Source organism: Odontesthes bonariensis, chromosome 2 (assembly GCF_027942865.1).
Source record: "Odontesthes bonariensis isolate fOdoBon6 chromosome 2, fOdoBon6.hap1, whole genome shotgun sequence".
NCBI classification, from domain to species: domain Eukaryota; kingdom Metazoa; phylum Chordata; class Actinopteri; order Atheriniformes; family Atherinopsidae; genus Odontesthes; species Odontesthes bonariensis.
The window spans coordinates 5,395,461-5,420,860 of NC_134507.1; the positions used below are offsets into that span (position 1 = coordinate 5,395,461).

General features: G+C 44.2%; 1 protein-coding gene across 2 annotated transcripts in view; it reads right to left on the bottom strand.

The window, feature by feature from the left end:
• thada (THADA armadillo repeat containing) overlaps positions 1-25,400 on the bottom strand; it is a 128,802-nt gene that overhangs the window by 20,497 nt on the left and 82,905 nt on the right. For both annotated transcript variants that reach the window (XM_075474637.1, XM_075474639.1), the window contains 4 exons: positions 19,710-19,813; positions 16,097-16,179; positions 6,607-6,983; positions 1,618-1,733 (listed from right to left, as the gene is read on the bottom strand). In XM_075474637.1, coding sequence (XP_075330752.1) covers positions 1,618-1,733; positions 6,607-6,983; positions 16,097-16,179; positions 19,710-19,813 — 680 coding nt within the window. The remainder of the gene's footprint in view (positions 1-1,617; positions 1,734-6,606; positions 6,984-16,096; positions 16,180-19,709; positions 19,814-25,400) is intronic.

The following is a 25,400-nucleotide window of genomic DNA, read 5'->3' on the forward strand; positions in this document are numbered from 1 at the left end:
GCACGGTCCTTTAAATGTTGTAAGGGGATTTCAAAGGGTATTCATATCCTGTTTTCAAAGTCCTCAGAGAGCACTTTACGTCTCGGAATGACGACGGTGCACATTTCAATAGCAAAGAGAACAGGAGACCCTGAATGAGGTTTAAATGAGACACGTTCCACCTGTCACCCCCTACAGAGGCCCTAACGCCGGTCACTTAACCTGAATCCCTGATTCTAATTTTATGGACGTGACGGTGTGATCGACTTACAGTCACCTGTAAAATGATTCAACGTTGCATTGTGTCCCCTCGTGCAAAAAGAGTTTTTGCAGGCAACTGTTGGTGAGATTATTTTCTCTATGTAATGGATAACCTTTGTCCGTAGCAAAATTATGTAAAAAAACAAGACTTCAGGAGAAAAATGGCATGTGGCGGAGCTAACAAACCTCTCGGTCTTACTCTCACACATGACACTCGACTTCGGGGGAAATTACAGAAAAAAACTAGCCTGGGTGCCAGCCAAACTTTGCCCCGCCCATAACATTTTTGGTCAGGAAGTTCGTTCTGGCTCTGCTCAGTTGGGGAAATCTCTATGCTCGACATCACGACAGTCGACCCAATCAGATTGCCAGGGCGGGCTTTATACGAGGATGGACAGATGATCAACAGGGACATTATCGACTACGTCACTAAAGAGCGCTTGGTTTGAATTCGTTTGAAACAAACATGGCTGCCGCTGGAGAGCTAGGGTGTGTAGATTCTGCCATCGAGTCTGTTCTACAGGATCTCCACATTGCATTCATTTTGAAAGACGAACAGAGGATGGGGCCCCTACCTGGCTTATATTCAATTAGCGACCCTCTCCAGCTCAAATACTTAGGCATCTGAATAGGCTTATACAGCTGAACTCTCGAAACTTCATGTCCAGATTTCGTTTGGCATCACTTTTGTTTGTATTTATTTATTTTATTATTAATATTTTTGATTTATTTTATTTTTTACTAATATACTAATACTGATGTGTATGATTATATTTATATATATATATTTTTATTTGTTAATTTTTGTTTTGTATACATTCGTTCCTTTTACTATTTAATTTTGTGTGTGTGTGTAATGGTGTATAATTCACTTGAAGTCACTTGTCAAGGACTGAATTTATATAGTATAATAATATAATGTGGATTATTGTTTGTTCATTGTATTTAAAAAAGTTTAAATCATAAAAAAAAAAAAAAAGAAAGACGAACAGAGGAACGCGATAAAGGCTTTCATCGATAGAAAAGATGTTTTTGCCGTCCTTCCTACAGGATTTGGGAAAAGTGTAATATATCAGCTTGCCCCGATGTGTGTGTTGCTTAATCTACGTCACTAACTACGTTGCTCTGATTGGTTGTAGGTCTATCCAATTGAGCGAAGAGGCATTTTTTCTCCTGGTTCGGCTGAAACACGCCCCATACTCAAAACTCTATCCAGCGGTATCAGACTCACATTCTGACTAGAATCGTGAGTATGACGTAGGCAGGCGGGACTGCAAATACACCGAGAAGTGTTTCTCCTGTTCTTGTGGTGCAGACACGGAGGAACACAATGAGGACGACGTCCGAGAACGTGTGTGCAGTGTGTGAGTTGCTGACCTGTGAGCAGAGTTCTGAGTCAGCGTGAGGAGGTGCAGCAGGACCTCCTTCTGGGACAAAACCTTCGCATCATCCCTCCACGGGAGCTCGCTGCAGGAGCTCAACACCTGCAGGACCTGGGAGGAGGGAGAGTGAAAGCTTGTGAACAGGTGCTGGACATAAACTGATGCAATCACCGCTTTTCACCTCCATCACACGCGCACACACACACACACACAGACTCTGGGAGTCACTGGTGAGGGAAGTTGCTCAGGCCTGTCCGTCAGCACAGCTTTGGTGTCCTCTCAGCAGCACGGCTGGCGCACTGCCCCGAGGGTATTTTTACCCCGCTGGTCACATCGTCCGTACACACACCCTAACCACGGGCACACAGCTGCCTCGCTGCCTTTAACTCACAAACACACACCTCTACATGCGCACGGATCACATGCACGCAAAGATGACCAGAACCTCAGGCATACTGAGGCTTTTCCTCTCGTCTCCCTCATTCATTGAGTCGTATGTTCCCTGTGTCTACTTGTCTCATCCATTCAGCCTCCTTAAACCCCCCTCCCCCACTCACATTTTATTTGCCCGGTCACCCTTTTCAGAGAAAGAGGCAGCGTGAGGAGGAAAAGAGCTGTTTTTACTTGGTGTGAGACCCCTGTTAAAATCACACATCCAGCTGAGGACACATGTTGACGTTCCTCCTGCATATCTCAGCGATTATTTTTTCTTTCAGTGCTTCGACCTGTTACTGCAGTTTGAAAATAAAGCTCGCTTTATAGCATCTGTGTGGGTGGAGCTGAGAGCGAGCGGGTGCACGCAGCGCTCCGTCTGTAAACATCTCCGTGCATGAAGTGCTACTGTATATTTGTGCCTGTTCACAGTAAAAGGTAACAAGGTGGCGCAGACGTGTGAAGCTTCGAGGCCGTAGTTTCCGGCTGTTGGTGTCAGTTCCAGTCGATCAGAATCGGCCAGAACACCGGGTTTAAAAGGAAGATGTATAACAGTACCTACCAGGGCTCCGAACCGGTTCAAGGAACGAAAACGTTAAACATGCCTGAACCGTTCAGAACGGAACAATTGAAAAATAATTTCATTTTCAAGCCCTGGTACCAACCAAAGGCTTTTTCAGATCAGTTTGCCCATCTTTTTTCTATTTTTCATTCTGTTTCTCATAACTCCGTACACAATTCTCCATAATAGCAAAGCAAAATGTGTTTTTTTTTTTTTTTTTTTTAATTACTTCTAACTAAAATATGCATTTACAAAAGTATCCAGAGCCTGTACTGGTTACAGCCTTTTGGCACCCTCACGTCCCAAGTCTTGGGATTGATCCTACAATCCTGGCACATTTGTCCTCTGAAAAGTTTCTCCCATTTCTCTACGCAGAAACGTTGAAGCCCAACCGAGCTTCGTGGGCAGTGTCCGTGCACAGGCATATCCAGAGAAATCCTACTGGGTTAAGGGCCAGACTTTGGAATTGGTAATGCCAAGACTTTCACAAAGCTTTTCTTAGAGCCTCTCATATGTATTCTTAGCAGGATGCAATATAAATGTAACTCTTCCTCTCATGCTGAGCTCTTGAGCACCCGTGTCTCAGCCCTTTGTTGTGGAAAAACATCCCCACAGAATGATGCCGCCAGCACCATGTTGGACAGTGGGGGTGGTATAATTGACACGATTCCCACACACACACACACACACACACACACACACACACACACACACACTGTTGAGAATACAATATAGGAGTGCAATTTTCATTTAATCAGATCATGAGATAAATATATTGTCTCTCAGGGTCTGGGCCTGATTCTGGGGCCTTTAAGGCGAGACACGGCAGGCAAAAACAGTGATTTCATGCAGTGGTCAATTTTTAGATTTTAGTCTACTCCTTCAATATGTGTCATTTCAAAACATAAATTAAAATGTTTATTTCATCACATTTTGTTTAATAGCGGCAGTCCGTTTCGCCCCAAATTTACCAAAATGAATTCCCCTATTTAAATCTTTAAATGCTGTTTTCTCAAAATCATTTTTTTGTATTTTTCCAGTATCAATATCTCAGCCTATGGAGCACCTACTAACACCAAACTTTCCAGTTATACACTGAGCAGTATTCTGAAGATAATTACAGAAGGTTTTGTTGATAAATCATTCCTGGCCTGATTTATGTGACATTATAATAAAAAAATATGGCGAAAATTGATGTTTTTTACGCTATGGGCAGTATATTTTGATTTCCTAGGAAATGAAAGCAGATATCCTAAAACCCCTCTGTAATTTTCTTTTCATTCTGTGTGTAAACAAAATGAAAAAAGAATTTTGCACCTGGCTTTATCTTTATCTTATATGTTCAGATCTATTTTCTGGATATATATGCAAATGTGCGCATATTTAATGAGATAATGCCTCATTTGCATAATTAAACTTTTTTTTTCATACTTGTATAAGTAATCGACTGAGGAAGTTTCATGGTGATATCTATTATTTTAAAATATTACCCTATTCACCTGTAGCGTCTCGCATTAAAAAAACTCCAAGCAGAGGTGTTCAGCCTTTTAGCCCAGTTGATAATCATAGCCCCTCATCCCTGACTGTTGTTACAAATTTCTTAAATTTAGGAATGACTGAGGCTGCTGTGTCCTTAGACACTTCCAAAACTGCAAAAACGTTCTTATATCCCAATGCTTCGTGACACAATCCTGTCTTTCAGGTCGACAGACAGTCTTCTCGACCTCGTGGCTTCGTGTTCGCTCCTACACGCATCATCTGGTGTCAACCTGTAGACAGATGTGTTTCTTCTTAAATATGTCCAGTAAATTCATCATGCACAAGTGAACAAGTTGTAAAAGTATTTCACGGACCAACAGAGTTCAACTGTGACTCACAGTCTGTGAGTCACAACCAAGTGCTTATGAAAGCGCATCAACTATACTTAGAAACAGGTTAAAAAAAAAAAACAAAAAACTGTTTTTATGAGTGTAGAAACATTTTTACTCATTAATGAAAGTTTCCTTTTTATTTTCACCGTATCCATCCACGTCTTCTTATTCACATATTCTAAATGCAAACCAAGAAAGTGGCACTGGAAACCCAGCTACTCACTCACTAGCACAAAAAAAGGTAACAAAACATTATTCAGGAGCTATTCTTTATCAGCCACTACGTGCATGGAAATGCTGGATAAGTCTAATGTGAAACAACTGATAAAAATAATGTGTGCAACATCAACAGGGTTGATAGTAGTGACCAACAGAAAGCTGCATTCACAGATTTTGTGGGAAGCAAAAAGAAAAGCTCGGATAAACAGATGCTACTTGTTAGCGCTAGCTGCTAACGGCTAGCATGTAGCTGGATGGTGAATAAGTTTAGCATTTAGCAGAGCATGTAAAGACCAAATATTGGCCTTTTACTGACCAGAGAATTATCTCGTACTGCAATTACTCTTTCTTCCATGGAAACAAGTTAATTGGGAATGTTTTAACAACCACAGCAGCTTGTCAGGCACATTGTGTAGCTTACATTTCAGAAAAAGGGCATTTGCCCTTTTCATCTTGCCACTGGGCCAGTGATGCTCAGTCAAGTGTTCTCACTTATTTAGTCAAAGCTTTTCTTTTTCTTTTATTTGTAGTACTGAGTCGTACAATCGTTGCCTGTGCGTTCTTCTCAGTTCGTACACCCGGCTGTCTGTAGGTATTTAACTGTAAGCACCGACCCAGCTGGTCTGACCATCTCTGCTCCTTCTGACTTTTACGACCCGCCTTAATGAGCTCCCGTCTTGCAACACACTCGCCTGCCCACATGCTCAAATATACACAGTCACAGGAAAACATGCCAACTCAGGCGTACAGACTTTCATAGCTGTAACATGCAAATAAACATTGACGCCCACCCTACATGAACAGACACACACACAAATATAAAAGTCAGACCCAGTCTGCAGTGCTGTGCCGTCTGGCTCTCATTGTTGCTGGTTGTTCGGTCTTTACAGCCGTGACATTTTACTGCTTTTGCAGATACACTGACATCACGGGTGAAGAAATTCTAACCAAAAAGGATTTTTTAGGATGAATTAGACGATAAAAAGTACGGAATAAAGAAGAAGACATGACCTACATCTCAAGCACCTTTTTTAACTTCAGATTGAATGTGCTTATGAACTCTTCTTAAGGTGAAAAAACAAAAAACCTGCTCTGGACTGGTTTATTCTTGGATGTACATTGAAGATGACATGTCAGACTTTTGAAGTATTGCTGGGCAGAAAGGTCCTTGGCCTGCACTTCTCCCAGAATGCTTCAGGGCGAGCTGTGGCAACTGGCCCGATGGGTTGGCGTGTCCTTGGCGCAGGGGAGGCTCCACTTAATGGGGCCGACGCATTAAACATTAACGGCTGGGCCAGTAAAGCAGAGCCTGGTCAAGAATGCACAACTAAACACACACACACACACATTTAAAAAAGACTTAAATGCAACTCATATAAAGTGCAGCAGTGTAGAAACAGACGTCCACGCCAGCGCTCCGCAGCAGCGCCGACTCGTGTCAGTTCTGGCGGAGAGTTAGCGTCAGGAGTAAGTGAGCAGGTCTGCTGGCAGCCTCTTCTCGCTTTATGAGCACATTGGAACAAAACCTGCTCTTCCCAAACAAGAAAAAGGCTGCGTTTTTCTCTCCAAATACTTTTAAGAGCGGAGCCCTACCAAACCTCTCCAGAGTGAGAGTCAGGATGTCAGCTCAGCGACAACGTGTTTGGCGTTTCCCCCTTAACGCTGGTTAGCGTGTCACGCAAACCTCTGCAAGCGACATCTTTTTACGGTTTGATGAAACCGTGCTGAAGAGGAAAACCCTAACTTTAGCACAAGATTTCAGACGTGGGATCATTCAGGGATCTCACACACACCTATAAAGCAACCAGACACATATAGAGTCCCTCAAACAAACACGTAAACAAATGCACCTCCTATAACGCTTTTGTGTGAATGTGTGTGTGTGTGTGTGTGGTCTCACCTTGGCCAGACACTGGGGGTGTGTCTCGTGGAGAGCCAGGCTGGTAAGGTTTGACAGGGTGGTCTCGTCCAGCCACCGAGGCCTCCGTTTTTCTTCCTCCTCCTCCTCCTTCAGCCTCCTCAGGATGCCCTCCACAGCCAGCTCCCTCACCTCGTAATGTGGGCATCGCAGCAGATACGCCAGCAGCTGGGTCCTCAGCTCAAAGCTGTCCCACAGCTCAGGGATCTCCACACTGGCGCTGAGGGCCACCTGGGCCAGGCTGAGCAGGTACCGAATGCGGCCGGGCCCAAAGGCGGCAGAGGAGGAGTCAGACGTGACCAGTTCTGAGGCCATCAGGACCAAAAGAGTCTTCTGACGTAGTGTGCCGACCTCCGAATCTGACAACCACACAAACATCCACGTCAGCTGGCGATACAGGACGGGGAAACATTCTTACACGAGCTTTCCGTTGGAAGCAGTTAGAAATAATGGCTGTTAATCGTTTGACAGTGGAACACAAACTTTGCTTTATAGATTCTTGTTGCTCTACAGAACGTACCATCTTCATTTCACTCAATCTTTACAGCACAAATTTAAAACCAAGGTAATCTCGTGGCACTTTACAGAGATAAAATCTGCCAATGACCCATCTTTTCAGCTTAGGTTTATGTTGCTATCATTAAATGTATACAGATGGATGGTTAAAGGAAATATTTGAATATTTTATCCAGTGATAAAATCCGGCGATTCCGCTCTGCGTCAACGGAAACATCTTTCTGCGCCAAAATGGATTCTCTTCCAGGAGTGCCGCGACTTTGGATGCTCTATGCACGTGCAGCACAAGCCCAGCTGTCTCAGTTTATCACACGAGTAGCCAACAGCGACCATCTTGCGTAATAACATCAGCAACATGCTTAACATAGTCTTCTTTGACTAAGAAAGCCTAATGGAAACACTGTTCTCTCATTTCCTCCATTTTAAATGTTGACTAAGACTGTTGCCACAGCTATAGAGAGTTCTCAGGCTTGCACGTGCAGTGTGCATGTGCATCCCTCTGTAGATAGCGTTCACCTAGCGTAAGTAGGTGCTTAGAGGACTAAGTGGGTATGACGGTAAGAACTGCACATTCACGGTGCCCCTTAGCTGCCAGTGTGTGCAGCTGCTACCGAGTCTAATCACGGCATCTGAGGCAGGGGTCCCAGAAGTCATGACCTTTTATCCTTTGGGGAGACATGTTTGACCTGATGGGAGTGGTCTCCTGCAGGATGCCAATGCCTCCACCCAAACAGCACCAGTATGAAAAGGATCCTCGTTATTACCGACTTTCATAGTTGCTGGATCACAACCCAATTCAACAGCTATGAGCCGTTTGTGACAACGCGCTACACAGCTTTTCCGCCCAAAAAAATTAATTTAAACACCAAGACGCTTTTCAAACACAGCATGTTCCCACTCCATTCATAGATAATTAATAAGCATCCAAGCTAACCCTTTGTTCCTCCTGTCCAGTTCCATTTTTATTAAAGTAATTCAACAAGAAAGGAAACTAAACAAGATGCAACACATTCGACATATGAAACCCCGGTTTCGCTACACTGATCTACACCATCCCAGTTTCCAAAGATTAATAATGTGAACTCCTAATTATTTAATAATCGCACCAGTTAAGATGTTCCCGTTGGTTTTATTCCTTTAAACCAGTCCAATCCCAACATTTCTGGAGGTGAAACAAAGACACAGACACACCCCTAATGAAGCAAACAGATGCAAACAACAGACCAGACTGAGGATGCCAGTGTCCTCTGCTCCCTTCTATTTTGACTTTTATAGGAAAGGCTGCGTCAGTGTCCGTTTGGAAATGCCCAGAGCTGTGCCAACGCAGCCACCTGTGAGCGAACACCCTCGGAGACTGATGCGCGCACGAATAAAACGCACAGATGTGCGTGCACACACGCGCACTGATGCTAAGTATGACTGAGAGGCAGGGCAGCTATAGAGTAACTCAATGCCTTTCTAAAGCTGCGCTCCTCCCTACAGTACCAAGGCTGCACACAGACCTGGCTTTGACAGCCAACTCAATTAGTTCAACACGCACACGCGCACACGCACATGGAAATCTTATGAAACCCGGTGCAACTATCTGCCCGCGCAGCACCACTCAAAACGTAGCCTGACAAAAGAGCGGGAAATGCCACATTCCTCGAGAGCTGTGCCGGGTAACTGTGGAGACAGGGCAGGTTACTATGGAACCTGATCCTCAAAGGGGGGTCCGGCCGGGGCCAAATAAGCATAGCCTAATGGTTATAATGGGGGTTAAGGGCACAGTAATGACACCCGTGATGAAGGGAGGAGAGAGAGGAAGAAGACTGAAGAAGAGAAGGGGAGCGTGTCAAAGAAAAAGCAGCTGTCCATCACAGCAGAACAGACAGAAACAGCACGTTACAATGAGCTCGTCACATGGCAATACAGTCAGCTATAATGCTGCTGTCCCGATTCATGCCTGACTCAACTTCAACTTCAACTGAATCCAAATACACTCACGAGATAAAGAGAAAGAAAGTTTAGACGAGCCAGAACTGCAAAGATAAGTGACGAACAGCCAAATGATGGAGGAAAAACATTATTATTATTATTATTATTATTATTATTATTATTATTATTATTATTCAGGATGCAAAGCATTTTCTATTTCTTTTTTTACTGCAGCACTTATTAAGTTGGAGCTGTGGAGGAGGGTGGAGTCACCATGTATTCTCCTAGCAAATGAAAGGCGTTCCCGTGAGAGCTATTTCACGGCCATTTTTCATGTCTGAACATAAATAGCCATTGTTCTCCCACAGCTGTGACTATTTAAATCCGCGTACAGGTGCAAAGCTGAAGCTGGTTCATAACCAACTCTAATACACTGTGATCACCATCAATATTCTGGAGGAAGCTTCAGGACATTCTGTCAGTATAAGTTCTCAGAAGAACTCAGCGTCTCAGAAGAGAATCTAGGACATCGTAATGGTTCGTTTACAGAAATTGCCTAAAAATAATGAGTCATCTTCCCCATATCTAGGTAAACCCCGACCTATATGGACTCGGATTGTATCCCTCCTCTTGCTGGAGTCTTTATAAAAGAAACGGGAGGCAGGCAGAGGAAGTGAGGCTGCGCGATCTGGTTAGAACATCAACACAGTACACTGCTTTATCTCAACGGAGCAAGTAGCAGATTGGTGCTGGATTAGGCTTTAAAACGTTGTACGTCTGAGCTTTAAAGCAACACAAGTGAACCTTAGAACTATATGCATCTAGCTTGTTTGAAAGTACACCAACATTGATTTCGGCGCCTGAAACTGCCCCGGAGGGCCTCTGGGCTGAAATACCACGCTTTGCAACTTTGTTGTCATGTCACACGATAACAAAAGACACGAGGACTGTCGCCAGAAACTTCCATCCTCAAACACAGATTGAGGAAAAAAGAAAATAGCTTAGATGATAGAAACAGGACGCCAGAGAGGGGACGACTGGTGGGACTCCACGAGAGATTTATGAGAGGATTCTAATCACTTTGACAGATTCCACACCCCCACTGTTTAAAAATCTAATGGTGTAAAGTTGTTGGAAAGTTCGAATCCTAAATTGTGACACCGTCTTTGCTGTTCGTCCTCGTAATCAAAGAGCTCTGAGGTTTGTTTTGTTCGCTGGGAAAACTGCAGACCATCACGGTTCTCTCAGTGTAGGAACACCCAAACAGTTGCGCTCCCTTTCTGAAACCTAAACCATGAACGCACTTAAGAATACATGGAATCCAGTAAACCAAACATCTATCGGGGCTCTGCGGTTCCGCTGATTTCCCCCGTGCATCTGTCATGTTTTACCGAATGAAACCTAAGACCTGAAAGAGCCGCCCTCAATGTGGAGGTATTAGCATTGCTGTGCAGACGCCCAAAGTGAACACACAACTCTGTACTGATGCAGTCAAAAACCTTGGCAGTCTATCAAAACAACAATCACACAAATTACACATGTATGAGTCGAAACCATTTCCCATAAAGCGAATGCTTTGGAGAATTCGCCTCATCACCGGTGGCTGAGATTGGGCCTATCCTGTGCAGAAGCTCCTGGGCGGGCAGATATGTGCGACGGCCTGGCGTGGCGCAGGTCGAATATCTCAGCTAAATGCAACCGCAGCGTCTAGTTTAAATAAACTGGAGCCGACCTTTTCGTGGTTTTAGGGGAGGGTGGTGCCTATCGTCAGCTGACTTTGGATGGAGGTCAGCACTCTGCAAAAGCCCCAACCCACGATTTAAAAGGTTCACTTTAAAACTCGTGTTGTTGTCATGCCATGCCTGAACGTATATGACGAAGGTATGTGAGAGCACGCTGTAAAAATGCACTGAAACTAAAAAGAAGAACGGCAATGGTCTTTATTAGCACTGCCCACAAGCTGCTGGGACACTTTGCTCTGTCGGGCTAGAACTTTGGAAGGAGGTTTGCACGTGCTCTCACGCACACAGCTGGATTTCACATCAGCTTCCACCGTCATTACCCAAACTGTGAAAAACAAATCCCAGACGCTACGTGTGTGTGTGTGTGTGTGTGTGTGTGTGTGTGTGTGTGTGTGTGTGTGTGTGTGAGAGAGCTGGACCTTTCATGATGATGGAGCTTCTCACTTTGCTGGGGTTCGCTTATCACCTGAAAACGCTTCCACTGCACGTGTCACATTATGTTGGTATATCGTTGTAAAAGGGTGACTTTAAAATCACTGTGAAATGATACTAAAGAAGCATTTCCACGGAAGAGAAAGGGACTCTTCTTTTCTTTTCTTTTGCAAGCAGATGCCTTTATACGACCGCAGTTGTAAGCTATTAGCAGGAAAACATGATCAAAGGCTGGTCTGCTGACCGAGTTTTACTTCAAATTTGATTCACAACGGAAGGCGAAATGAATAGTTTCCACAGTTCCGCATGATCCACAGAAATGTTAGTCACCCTCTTTGTCGGATACTCGCTCCCTCCGACTCGACACTGTCACAGTAACCACATGTCTCCACTCTTGGCGATGGCTGTGCCACATTTTAATCTCAGAAACTTTGAAGAAAAACAAACAAACCACCCCACCCCAAAAACAAAAACTACACAATCTCTGCTGTCATGGTGCTTAACGCTAGAATTCCTCTGGCTTTCCTGTGCGTCTGCACTCAACAAACTCATTCACAGATAGGGGAGCATTCGTGTTTCTGGCAGTGTGGACTTAGTGAATGAATAAAGGACAGTTTCTGTTGGGAAAATATCAATCAATGCACCATCAGGAGGCTTTATAACTTATGCGCCTGAATATTGTGCATTTTGTTTTGATCGTTTGTCACTGATCTGTACCCGCTCTGGTTACATCATGTCATGAAAAAAAGCTTTTGGCAACATAGAATCTTTGCTTTCAAGCAGTATGTAGCATGAGGAACCTCTTCCACTCTCATAACACAGCAAAGTTGAATGGAAAACAGCTTTTTAAAAGGTTAACTGACTCTTCAAAAGTGACAACTCAGGACCTCCAATTGCAGGTTTCCTGTGTCCCTGAGGGTTTCTCCCTCATGGCAGTTTTAGTAGCTACTAAAGGGTAAAACCAGAGATTCTAACATACTTCTTCGCTTAATTAACTTGTGACCGCTCAAATCTGTTACGTGACCCCTTTTGAGGCCACAAGAAATATTTTGGAAATCCCTGCTCCAGAACCTGAGATGTGCATAGTTGAGAATCCTGATAGATCCCGAGGAAGGAGGAAGAATGCAGTTATTTGTCTCGATTGCAGGGATTGCAGCGGTTTGGACGCACTTCCTCCTGTTAAGAAGCACGTCTTAATTTCAAATGGGCGCAAGTATCCAAATGTGGAAGTAGATGGCTTACCGAGCTGTCAAAGACAAACATCAATCCTGGGCGCTAATGTCGCTGGAAGCCCAATTATGGCAACGTGTTGTTTTGTGTGTGCCGAGGGAGATTAAACTTCAAAGATGGGTTAGGATTTCTTTCAAGTCTTTTAATATAATACTCGCATTCCGCAAATACACAGTATCCACACAAAGTGTAAGGAGATGCTCTGATGAGTCCTCTCCTCCATACTGGCTGGGAGGAGATCCCCTATGTAATTAAACGGTAAGAATGTGGGGGATTTCTTTAACAGGCTTCAGCTGTTTGATTCAGACATATCCCAGAGCATTGGCAGAGCTCATCTTTAAAATAGCTTCAATGCTGCAACAGCTTCAGTGCTAGCTTACCGCGTTTGGTGCTTTAATGATGCAAACTCGCAGACAGTTTGGGAGCATATAACCTTTGGCCAGAATGTGTGTCTCACACATAAAGCTGCGATTAGGCTCACCACATCCGTCACTGCGTGAGCGAATTGTGACATCAACTGCCGCTTCAGTCACATTGGAGTCAGTGCAGCTTTCACCCTGAACAGTAGGGGTCACCGATTAGAAAATGACGCTGCAACGCAGCAGGAATAGCACATTAAAAAGTCTTTTTTTGGGTGGTCGGTGGCGTAGTGGGTTAAGCAGACACCCCATGTACAGAGGCTACAGTCCTCGCTGCAGCTGTCGAGTCCCGCATCGGACGGCCCTTTGCTGCATGTCTTTCCCCCTCTCTCTGCCCCCTGCTTCCTGTCTCTAGGAACATTTGCAATACTTGCACCTTCTTTAGTTTCTGCTGGGTCACGGCTGCTTGAACACTCTTTCCTATGGATCCTCGTGCTTTTCAAGCACCCTTCAGGTCAGGAAAGGTGAGTATAAACTTTGCTGGAGAAGTGAACAAACTAGGATCGGTAAAAAACAAACAAAAAACAGTTCAATAGCACTACTAGTGGCCAAAATCCTCCAGCGTGTTATTAAGCAAAAGTCAAGAACACATCGCTGTTTTGTTAAACAGAAAACTCTGTTTGTTAGCTTTATATAAATGTATGTTCTCAGGTAAAACTATATTGCATTAGTAGAAAACAGCGGCTTCAGAGGGACTTGAGCAGAAAATTGTGTGATGCTACAGCCTATTTTCTAATAACCCACTGAGATGGTGGGAAGATATCCTCAGATGACGTAAACAACACCTCTTTCTCGAGTTGATAACAACTACGCTGTGTAATGCCGACTGTCAGACAGGCTTAAACGTCCGGCAAAATAATAAGTTTAGCTTCCATTCACCGCCGTTATGTTTCACACAATCACTGTGAGCTTAACATGTTGTTATCAACTGTTCTGGTGCGATGACATGGCAGAAAAACTGTGAAGGACTATTGTTTTACATCCACTGCTTTCTGAATTTCATGCATTTTTCAATTTCATGCAAGTCACAAATGTAAGGGTGACGAACACTCATGGAAAAGTGACCGATGTGATTTAATGCCATCGATTTAACAGGCTGATGAAGTCATGAATGTTGCATATCTCTTGTGTGAAAAGGATTTAGATTACAGTTGGACTCAATGGAGATCACATAGTTAGGAGTGCAGTAATATGCAGGTATTGATCATAACCGTCATAATGTATAGCTTCTTAATAATGTACGAAGACCAAAAGCCTGCACATGAAACACTGATGTAGCTGCCACCACGACAGCCACTGTTTTGAAGCCTCAAGCTCAGCATTTGGGCCGTGGCCATCTTTAATTTTCCAAGTGAATCTGAATCTGATCCAAACAGGACAAAAACATTCTGCACCGAAGAAGACCTGAAACTGCTTCCTCAGGTGATAAATAAGTGAGGTGGGGTCCTTTTCTCACAAACCACAGGAGTTGCCCCCCTGCTGGTCATTAGAAAAATGTATACACGCATCCAGTTGACTTCTCAGAAGCAGAAAGCCGCATCCCATAATGAACTCAACTGTATTAACAAAAGCTCTATTTAAACATCCGACTATAAATACTCTGCATGACTTGACATAACCCCTGAACAGTAATCTTTGTGAACAGATGTACTCATAACAATTTAGGAGAACAGAATGCTTGCACTCATGAAAAGACATTAAATTCCAACAACAAACCCCCCCACCCCCTGTTCTCCCTTTCGCAGACAAAACTTTTCAGCTTATTTTACTGGTGAGGCTGGAAAGCAAAGAAACTGTAGACTGGCAGAGGTAAAGATGAAGCAATGGGCGGTGGGGGCTTTTTTTTTTTAATGAGTCTGCATGGATCAAAGGGCTGGGGCAGCACACAAAGACCTGTGTTCAGAGCCCAGAGGAACTGGCGGTAAATGCAAAGTTCCTACTTAGTGCAGGCTGCCAGTTAAAAAGGAAAAAAAAAAAAAAAAAAAACTGAAGAAATACTCAAAAAGAGGATTGTTCACCTCCTCAACCCTGGTGCCAGGCACTTCTAAAAAATCCTGCTGCTTTCATACGAGCTTCACCAACCTGTGGCTTTTTAACTCAACATCTGATTCATCTGAGAAGTGCAATTACACAACAGGAGAAGGGTGAGAGGGCAGAGAGGAAAGGAGGAATATAAAGACGGATGATCGCGGGGCCTGGGCCCCACAAGAGGAAGAGTGACAGATGAAGCTAAAGTCAGACTTATGATAATAACAGAGGCATTAGAGGAGCGCGAGCCAGTGGGTGCTTATTTTGTTATGTAAGGAGCAAAGCCAAGTCGGGCTGGGCCGGGTCCTCAATCTACATGCTTGTTTGGAGAAATCCTCGGTATTTCCACTGTCAGGACGAACATGTGTTCAGCACATGGTCGAACCAAAAACATGAGAGCCCCCCCCCCCTCCTTCCCTCTCCTCCATAAACTGGGTCATAGGCACAATCCAACCATGTGTCAGGCGATCTGCTCGCCTTTGGTTTCACATTCCTTAACTGCAGAGACCCCCAAAGGTCTGCACCCCACCCCCCCACACACACACATACATACATGCAAGCTCACCAGGGGGCTTCTCTGAACTACCCGATACACGAAGCTGACTTCTGTCAACAGTAAGTCTAAATGGAGAGAGCAGCCTCGCCAGCAAACCTCGCTCAGATGTGGAAGGATGCAAATCAAATTCGGAGCAAATGGTGGGAGGGCAGTTGCTGCTCAGTGGGCTGAAGAGGTGCCGGGCAACTGTCTCACATCAACAGGCCGGCAGGATTAAAACAGGATTCACATCTAACTTTTAAGACTTGTGTATTATATAAGTATATTTGGCACCAACATAAATGAGAAGCTTTGGGATCAATAATTCACGGTTTAAAAAACAAAACAAAAAAACAGCACTGTCCTCCTCCAAGTGTGAGGCGTAGAACAAGCTGCCGCCTCCTTTTCATCCAACGAGCCGTCACATCTTATTGTTCTCTGTTATTCTAACAGGAGGGAATTCTGCATCCTCTGCCAGAGGGCAAAAAGCTTGTAATCTGTGTGGAGGATATGCGACGGGTTCAGTCGATATCCTCTAAGCTCGTCTGAGAACGGGACCAGGAGTTCTGCGTGCGCCTTGCTCTAAATATTTTTGCAGTTCCTCACTCCAGCAACCTGTGGAAAAAAAAAAATAAAAAAATGGAACTGCTCACCTTCCAAAAGGCCGATCTTCAGTCTGCACAGACACACCAACGCATCCAAAAAGGCTCCTCTGGTCACCACGCAGCTATTTTGTCTGAAACGAGAGAGACACACACAACTTTGTCTTTGATCTGATGGTGAAAACAGATGAAAATCACTTCAGTCAACTTTTCAAAAAAAAAAAAAAAAGAAGGATCTCTTTTATTAAGGAAAAGGCTGCTTAAATGCTGCGGACCCACTTATTCATTTGGACAGACAAGACAGCGGCCTCCAGTCACTGGTCATCTGTTTCCCATTAAGATCACAGATGAGGATCTTCTTCCGAAACAGGCTCGTGTTTACTACTGAACTGGGTCACTCTACATTTGGAACTCAGTGAATCTAACGGCGGTGACGCTCATCGTGACGATAGTTACAAACACAAGTCACAAGCCCCAAAACCAAAAAGAAGTTGTTCAATGACCATATTTACATTTTAATCAGCTTCATCTGAAATCAAATATATGATTTACTGTAACAATTCAGAGAGTTTTAATATCATCATCTGGTAAATACCCTGAAAACCGGTGCCTTTTCACACAAACAAATATTGCCATTTTAAAAAGGGAGAAACTCCCCATCGGTGCTCCGTCTCTCCAAAAATGATGGAAATAAAGTCAGAGCAGTACAGACCATAGCTTCTCAATCATAACGTGGGCTAAGCATTTTCTGTATTTTCCTTCATTAGCACCACACGTAACATTTAAAATAATGCCTTCCATGAGAGAGTAGAGAGCAAGGATGGGCAATAAGATTGTAAATGTCATACACCTCATCTCTCCATCACAACATGTGAATAAAAAGGTCATCAATGACCCAAACAAAATTAAAGCACAGTGCAAAGCCCCCCCCTCCCCCCACAACTCTGTATATTTTGCTTCCAAGGAGTCGAGACTTTATTGTGGTTCTTGAGCAACATTTCTTCAGGCTTCAAAGTGTTTCTTTAAACATTGGCTGCTATTTATCTTATTCTCCCCCCAGTTTCTGTAGTACCACTCAACAAATGAATCACTCAAGGAAAAATAACAAAAAACAAAACACAACAAGGCACCTAAACTTAATAGTATGATTGTTACGAACGGCTAGGATTATTGCGCCAACAGATTGATTCCCATAGAGCCAAAAACTCAGCATGGTGTGGAGTTTGTCCTTAAAAAAAACTGCAGGAAACATAATAGTGGAGGACAAAAGAAGAAGAGTGAGGTCTAAAAAAAAAAAAAAAAAACATCTACAGCAGAATAAATAGTATCTGAAAATTAAAAATGGGGTAAAAAAGTCCAGAAAAGACCTGACACAGGACCTTCAGTTGATCCATTCACTGTTCCACAGAAGCCTCATCAGAAATGGTCTCCATGGATGGGCGGCAGTCAAGAAGCCATAATTAATGAGGGGAAACGGGAGAGAAAAGGCTGAGCTATGCTAAATGACACAAGGACTGGACTGAACATCAGTGGCAACAGGTCTGATGGAGGGATGAATCCTCACCACAGCTCAACATCATTGAAGCAGTTTGGGATGAAGAGCTTTGGGATGTCCTTCGAGAAGCATGGAGAACTATTCCTGAGGATTACTTAAAGAAATGCCAAGAAAAGCTCATCTAAGGTCAGGCTGCGTTGAAGAAAAGACTTTGGAATTCTACAAACTCTGTTTTCGCCTTATATACGGTCTCTCGTTTCAATATGTCGCTGTATTTATTGAGCATTGTCTGTAAAGAAGTGAGGGGTCCCTCAATCATCTTGCACAGTGCTGTAAATGAATCCCGATGATGAGGCGCTTTTGGTTTGGTTTCTGTTATTTTCATGGTTCCAGACAGCTATTGCGTTGGTTGTTTTAGGGGCCATATAGGTAGCTTTAGTCTGAATCTTTGACCTTATTGTGATAAATGAACTATTTGGCGATTTTATAATCGCACTTCTCTTTATCAAGTGAAAGATTTTCAATAGTTAAATTGACTAATAATAAAAAAAAAGTTGTTGTTGATAAGATTAAGATTAACAAACAAGCTATTCATCTTCTCAGTGGTGCTCTTCTTATTTAGTTTATGTGGCCATAAATGGATGATACATGAGTCATTAAGGACTAATGACCCAAACATCATCTCACTGTTATCACTGGGTCAACATGCTGCAGGATAAGATGCTGAAAAGGGACTTTGATGTGCTTTTATTTGTGGTTCATTCTTGAGGCCAATAATGTGCGAGCGTCTCATGTGATGCCCCCAGCTGATTCAGGATTTAAGCAACTCGCTGTTTACACACACACACACACACACACACACACACACACACACACACACACACACACACACACACACACACACACACACAGACATAAACAAGCAAAGGCTGGAAAACATGGATCTGTGTAGAATTATTGGGGCTTTATTATTTGTGAATGTTGATGCAAGTGTGTTAAATCTGCTCCGGTTTGTGTGCACGTTAAGCAGCGTGTGTGGGCACTGCAGAGTAAGTGTGTGTGAGAGAACAAGGTACACAGTGTGTGAGCTTGACGTCAAATTTTTCATTACTCTGATATTAATAACACACACACTCTCTCACACACACACACACACACAATCCTCTGCACGCTTCACAAACACAAACACACACGTGATGGAGTGTGTGTGTGAGTGTGTATGTGTGTGTGTGTGCGTGTGTGTGTGTGTGTGTGTGTGGGGGGGGGGGGATCTTAACTGACAAAACTGTTGGCAGTGATGAGTCCTGTGAGGCAGGCTGTGTATTTGTGTATTAAAAACAGGCTGTAAGAAGTTCAATCACTGAATCCCAATCCAAACATCACACTGGAGAGGCTCTGATGAGATGATTTGGGCCTGATGTGCTCCCACAAATCCAGAGTCACCTACGGCGAGCCCTGTGAGCGCTGGCAGTCCCAGCTACAGCACTGACACCCTCCATGAGCCAGAAAAAAAAACTCCAAAAATGACACAACGGGGAGACGGTGTGAGGCCAAAACCCAACACTGACTCAGACCAGGCGAACAATGCATTCCGTCCTTTTTGGAAGGCGGCCGCATCAAATTAGTGGTGTTCTGGACGAGTTGGGAGGTTTTCTTTTTCCAAAAACAGAGATCCTCTGACCTGTGATGTCCTTAGATCCGGGCGCCGGGCTCCGTGATGATGCATGATCAAACGGACAGACGCTGGACACGCTCTGGTGAACAAGAATTCACCTTGTCATCTTAATAAAGACTCATCAGTGTAACCATGCGGAGCTAGCAGGGCTAGCGTAGCTAACCCAGCGACCCTGGGTTATCTGCGGTGGGCCTGAGCACAATGGGGAGACTGGAGACCGCGACCTGACCTCAACTAGCTGGGGAGGAGGGTGGGGTAAACTGTGCCCCAAGTTGAGGCCTGGATCTTTGGTTGAGGAATGGGTGGGGGAGGGGGTCCGCAGACTGTCTCTTTGAAATGGATGCCTGAGCAGGACATGAGGCGGACACAGCCAGCGAGGGGATGCACGGTGAGACAAGGAGCTATTCTTCTAGAGAGGGAGCTGGAGGAGAGGAATGGATGCTTATCTGTGTGTCCATTTGGACGTGTGTGTGTGCGAGCGTGTCTAGGATTACCGAGAAGCGAGCCACATGCACTGAAGGAGGGCTTCGGCGATGCCACTTCCTGCTGGCAGGGGTCTGTGTGAGTCTGTCTGGAAGGAGCGCAGAAGAAACAGCACCTGCCGACACACAATCACACACAAGCTTGAATTGATGCAGCCTTTTTTTTTTTTTTTTTAAACATTCATATTAGAGTCAAGGTCAAAAAAAGGCAATCCTAGATTCAAACAGCAGTAAATGGAGTGTAAACATTTTTTTCGAACCGATACGATACCGATGCTTGGATCTGAGTACTTGCCGATACTTCTACCACAAAAAAAATGCAATGAATTGGAAGACAGGTTTCGCTCTCACTAGCCTAACCACACTGTTCCTGATTAGCTCGATCTCTCCCTTAGCCGACAATCTAAAAAAAATTTAAAAAAACTGACAAGCCAACATTGTGATCGCAGTCTTCATGCAATAAATTGGTATCGGTTAACTTTAACGAGTACGAGTATATTAGAATAGTATCGACCCGATACCAGTATCGGTACATCCCTAATTTGTACATTAACAATCAAGTCCTTCAGGATCGTATTTCGGGCATTCCTGCTCTCCAGTGTCTGGGTGAGGACCTCCGAGCTGTGCCAGCTCATCACATACGGATGTTTAGTCAGAGGATTGCTCCCCTAGTTTTGAATGCAGAGGGTACCCCAAAAGGTTTGCTTTTGGGCCCGCAGGGTTTACCGTATGAGTCACTGGATGCCTCATCATGGGAACTGCCACAGAATAACTGAATATGCAGCCGTACAGCTGCTCCCCCTTCGTCAGAAAATGACAGTGAAGAACCCTGTGCATTGAAAACTGACGCCAAGGGGTTCTTGACCAAGCATCAGTCAGTGTCGAGTTGGGATGGGAGTGTGTTGGCCAGTTCTCCACCACAGCCAAAACGTTATTTTTTCTGCGACAAAGACTCGATTCAGACCAAGGAATTATTAAATATCTTAAAAGGTTTTTCTTACAGTTGCTTGGTAATACTGCATTTTATTCAAGCAATCATTTAAATGACTTTACTTCGTCTCAGACGTTCATTTGTCTTCATCAAAATCATGCGATTGGTGGTTGAGTGTTATTTTATCAACACAGCCAAAGACACGAGCATATTAATTCTATGCAGTAGTCTCAGAAAGTGCTGGGAACTGATTCTTAATACGCTCTACAGAGAGAATAGGTCGCATCCTTCCTTTTGGAAGACTTAACTCGCAACCAAAGAAGCAGCCTGAGGCCCAAGTGTCCTTTGGCCAGACAACATGCTACCTGTTCTAGAGACCCATCCCTTCCTGGATAGTGAGCACTGGATTCTGGACAGGGAAACCAAACCACTTGTGCTTAAAAAGAAATGTTCTCCATTGAAGATCAAATCATTCCCGAGTGTGTCCGATGTGACAGAGAGCCAGTCTGCAGCAGGTGGACTGGCGGTTGGGAGTGTTCAGAGGCGAAGACACAGGCTGGCTGGCTGGCTTGCTGGGGTGTGTATTCTGGGCCTTGGTAAGTATACTGTTTAAGCTGGGGCCACGGCCACAGACCAGTAGGAAGCCATTCATTACGCTGTGCAGGGAAGGCAACGTGGGGAAAAACCAGGCCGACCACGTAGCACCAAGCCTGGCCACTGAGTCCTGGCCTGCCCCTTCTCTCCTGCAGTCTCCACGCCCAGGCAACACCCACTGGCTCGCACAAACAGCTTTCACACCCCCGGGCCCGTCTTCTCATTCTTGCTGTCACTCACTAAAGGGCTTTTCCAGCTACGGGGAGTCAGTGTTGGAGCCACTTCCCAAACCAAATAGTGAACATTTCCAAGTGATTTCACTGTCAGGAGTTTGTTGTAGAGCATCAGTCACACTTAAAAAAAATAAATAAAAAAAAAAAAAAGACTCACCTGTCCACAAATTTATGTTTGACCAGCTGCTTAAATGACCTGATCATAATGTTTTAATTTTGTGTGACAGGGGAGTTGTAAATTATTGTGGCAACATCCCATCAGCCTGTTCCGTTGGGACAACAGTGAGTGAAGCCTACACACCACCTATTCTAACCTACATGTAGATCACACCCAGGTGAGCAGTGTGAACAGTTAAGCTTTACAGTTTCAATTCAAGAAAAAAATGCCTAAAAATATAATGTCCTATTCGAGCGTGACAGAATGGAACACGGATGGAAACGTGGTCAATCATGTAACCTGTTGTTAAACCAAGTGACATACAGAAGTCAGATTTGTCCATCGCGGCTGAAACTCGCAAACCAAACAATATTCTGGATTGCTGCTGGCACGGTTTGTGTTCAGTGCAATTTCGGGCCAGTTGTGAAATGGCCTGACTCATTCCTGAGCGCGAGGCCGGCTCATAAACAGTTGGACAGCAATGAGCGGTGCCAGAGTTGGCTCCACTGTCCTCACTCTCCTCTCTGCCTCGCTGCACTCCACAACTACACCTCATCCACTGGGCCGGGAAGTCCCTGCATGAGCGGCTCAACCGGCTCAATCCGGCCCAGCACGGTGAAAAAACGAAATATTTATAGAAAAACGCTGCCTCCCTGTTCCTCCTCCCAAAGACAGAGTGCAGAACTACACCCCGTGTGGGAGGAGATGCTGAGCTCAAATGAATGGGAGACGATAAGACGGCACTACAAAGACTCTGTGCAAACTTATTTTATTGATCAAAGATCCGTTTTTTGTTTTTTTTTAGCCCCCCCGGCTGCCTTTGAATGTGCGTTTCCTGTTTCGTTTCCCCCATTTCTTTTTGCGACCATCAGTCGCCTTGCTTCAACTACTTCGATTTCAAACTGTTCAACACCTGATGATGAAAAAATGTAAAAAAACACAAAAAACTAAATTGTATTCAAGCAAAGATATTAATAAAAAAAGGAAGCATTTGAAACTATCAAGGTGTATCTAAACACATATAACAGAATTCAACCCGTAGATTTTAAAAGAGATGAGAAGCTCTACTTAAAACCAAAGTACAGGAAACCAGATGTTTGGTATCAACTTAATGTTGATTGTTAAAGATTTTAGGCGAAGAAGAGTTTTATCATTATTTTCTAAATATTGATTCCAATCCTTTTTTTTTTTTTTTTTTTGTACTTTATTTTTATAGAAAGAAACAAACATACAATATACAGAAAAACATAGAACAAACAGTTGGTCACCTACACATTCATACAGACATTATGCTGATGGAGATACAAGTCAGTTCATACAGTAATGGCTCAGTGAGCATCTTTTATGGCCACAAACACCATCCATTTTCCCCAGTATTGTGAATACTTATCGCTCCGTAGACTTAGCGAAAAGGTCATCCTTTCCATATTTTGAATATTTGTCACCACATGTATCCAGTCTGTCTCTAGCCCCTTTCACACTGACGAATAACCCGCGTTTAATCCGCGAATTTAGCGTGTCCGCTGTTGCGTTCACACCGCCGACCCGAGCTGCCGCGTCAACTCGACTCGCCTTTCGACCCGCGTCGGACCCTAGTCTTTTTGCCGAGCCGAGTTTGGTGTGAACACAATTGACGCGGGTCGGACGTGGGCGTGACGTGACGTGAGGAGTTTAAAAGACAGAATGGACAGCTGCTTCAGAACAACGGCGACAGGTGAGGACAAGTTTTACTCTCTTTTAGTCTACATCAAGTTCGAGACATTTTTTAATATGGCCAACTGGTGAGACAAGGAGGTCCGCGAGCTCCTCAGCCTTCCAGCAGAGGACGTTGTTTACCGCCACATTTCGGGGACTATAGTGCTCTTGTATTCTCCGCATATGTTCTTCGGCGGCATCCCACGTTGTAACCATCCACACCCCGTAAAATAACATCTCCATGAACTGCATATACAATTGCAAAAACGAGTCCTCAAGGTGTATTTAACCCTACCTCCGACGCATGGCTTGTGCCTACGTCATTGTACACGCCCAGCATTTATGTGTTTCGTGTGACGCTCTGCCACTAGGCAACGCCACCTGAACTCGGCTTCAGGCGACACGGGTCACCAACACGCCAAGCGTTCACATTGCTGCTAATAATATTTTTAAAAGATATTTGTCTCGCACCAGTAAATGGGGGTGCAATATTGCTGAGATAAGATTGTGGAAAAAGAGCAGTGAATTTCATCGCCAAAAATATTTTGGATTACCCGCATGATCTGTTGCCAGTGTGGTTGAATGATTCCAATCCTTTTGCTATCAATTTTACTGAATGTTACTAAATAAACAAGCTCCTTACTTGTTATTTGGTCCTGAACAGACAACGTATCGTGGGTCCACTGCAGCACTTTTCATAGTAAAAAGAAGTATTGATTCGAGCAGTGAGGTGATCAATTTATCTATGTAGATTTCTATTTCACATTCTAAGGGGAAAGATTAGCACATTTAGCAGCGATGACGGCAGAGGAAATTTGATAAAGTGAAGCTGACATTTACGTTACATCACTTATGGCGTTAAGTCAGCGGTCCTTAGAGCAAGTGTGTCACCTGTCAGCAGAGGCCGGCTGATGCCAACACTATGCCAAGCGAGCTGAAGGGTTACAGCAGATCTACTCAGAAAGTTTCCTTCTCTCTTCTTCACCTGGTCTGTTGTTTTTCTGAAAGGAGACCGATGAGCCGCACGCATCGCCGTCCTGGGCTGCACGTGGCCGGCCCGCAAAAGGGAACCCGGCGGAGACTTGCAGAAAACAGGTGTCGGGGTCGATGGGACTTTACAAAAATGTCTAAAAGAATTTAGAATTCAATAATGCGTCATGAGGAATATGTACCCATCCATCCGACATGAGAGAATAAAACCGTAAACAGGCATCTGCGGAGTAACATCTAATTCAATAATGATTCAAAGATGCCGATTCATTTCGTGACAAATATTTAATTGTTTTGAGACGTTACCACCAGTCAGCCTAATGTCGAATACTGCATGCAATATTGAGAAGTTAAGAGAAAAATAAAAATAAGAAATTGCGGCTGCAGTACTAAATATGACAAATATCACAGCCTTTTGTACGCCTTGTTTTATAGAGAGGCGTTTAACTGCTTGTGCATATGTGTCTCTTTTGTGTGTGTGTGTGTGTGTGTGTGTGTTGCAGCATGCCTCACTCTGCTTTTGGGCCCGGTAAAAATAGTGGTGGTGGATGTGAGGTCCCTTCAGACTCTGTTATCAGCCTGCCCTGCCGTCCCTCCCACTGCCGCAACCACAGACTGGCCACACGTTACAGCGAGCGAGCGAGCGAGCGCGCGCGCGCGCACACACACACACACACACACACAGAGTCGGGGCAAGTGCAAAAAATTGCACTACAACCCCAAGACTCCGTCCAGTAAAACACATAAATCGGCGTTCACATAAAAGCAGATAGAGGGTAAGCGAAGTGTAGACGCGCCCAATTAGGCAAAAATAGATCCCAATAAAGATGAGCTAAATATAAAAGGAAATAAGCATTCTCTTGCTCTATACAGCCATACTCCTGCAACAAACAAAGCCTAAATATGTCCTCTAGACACCATGACATACTCCCTTACATCTGCATATGCACATGGGCGTAACAACCGAGTCATTTTGCGGTGCGAGTACATCCAAGTGAATGCAACAACTGTATAACTACATCTCTGTCAAAGTCACAGCAGTGCATCTCAACCGGCCCCAAGGGCACCGGCTGTTATTTCCATTATGTCCACAGACGGGCATA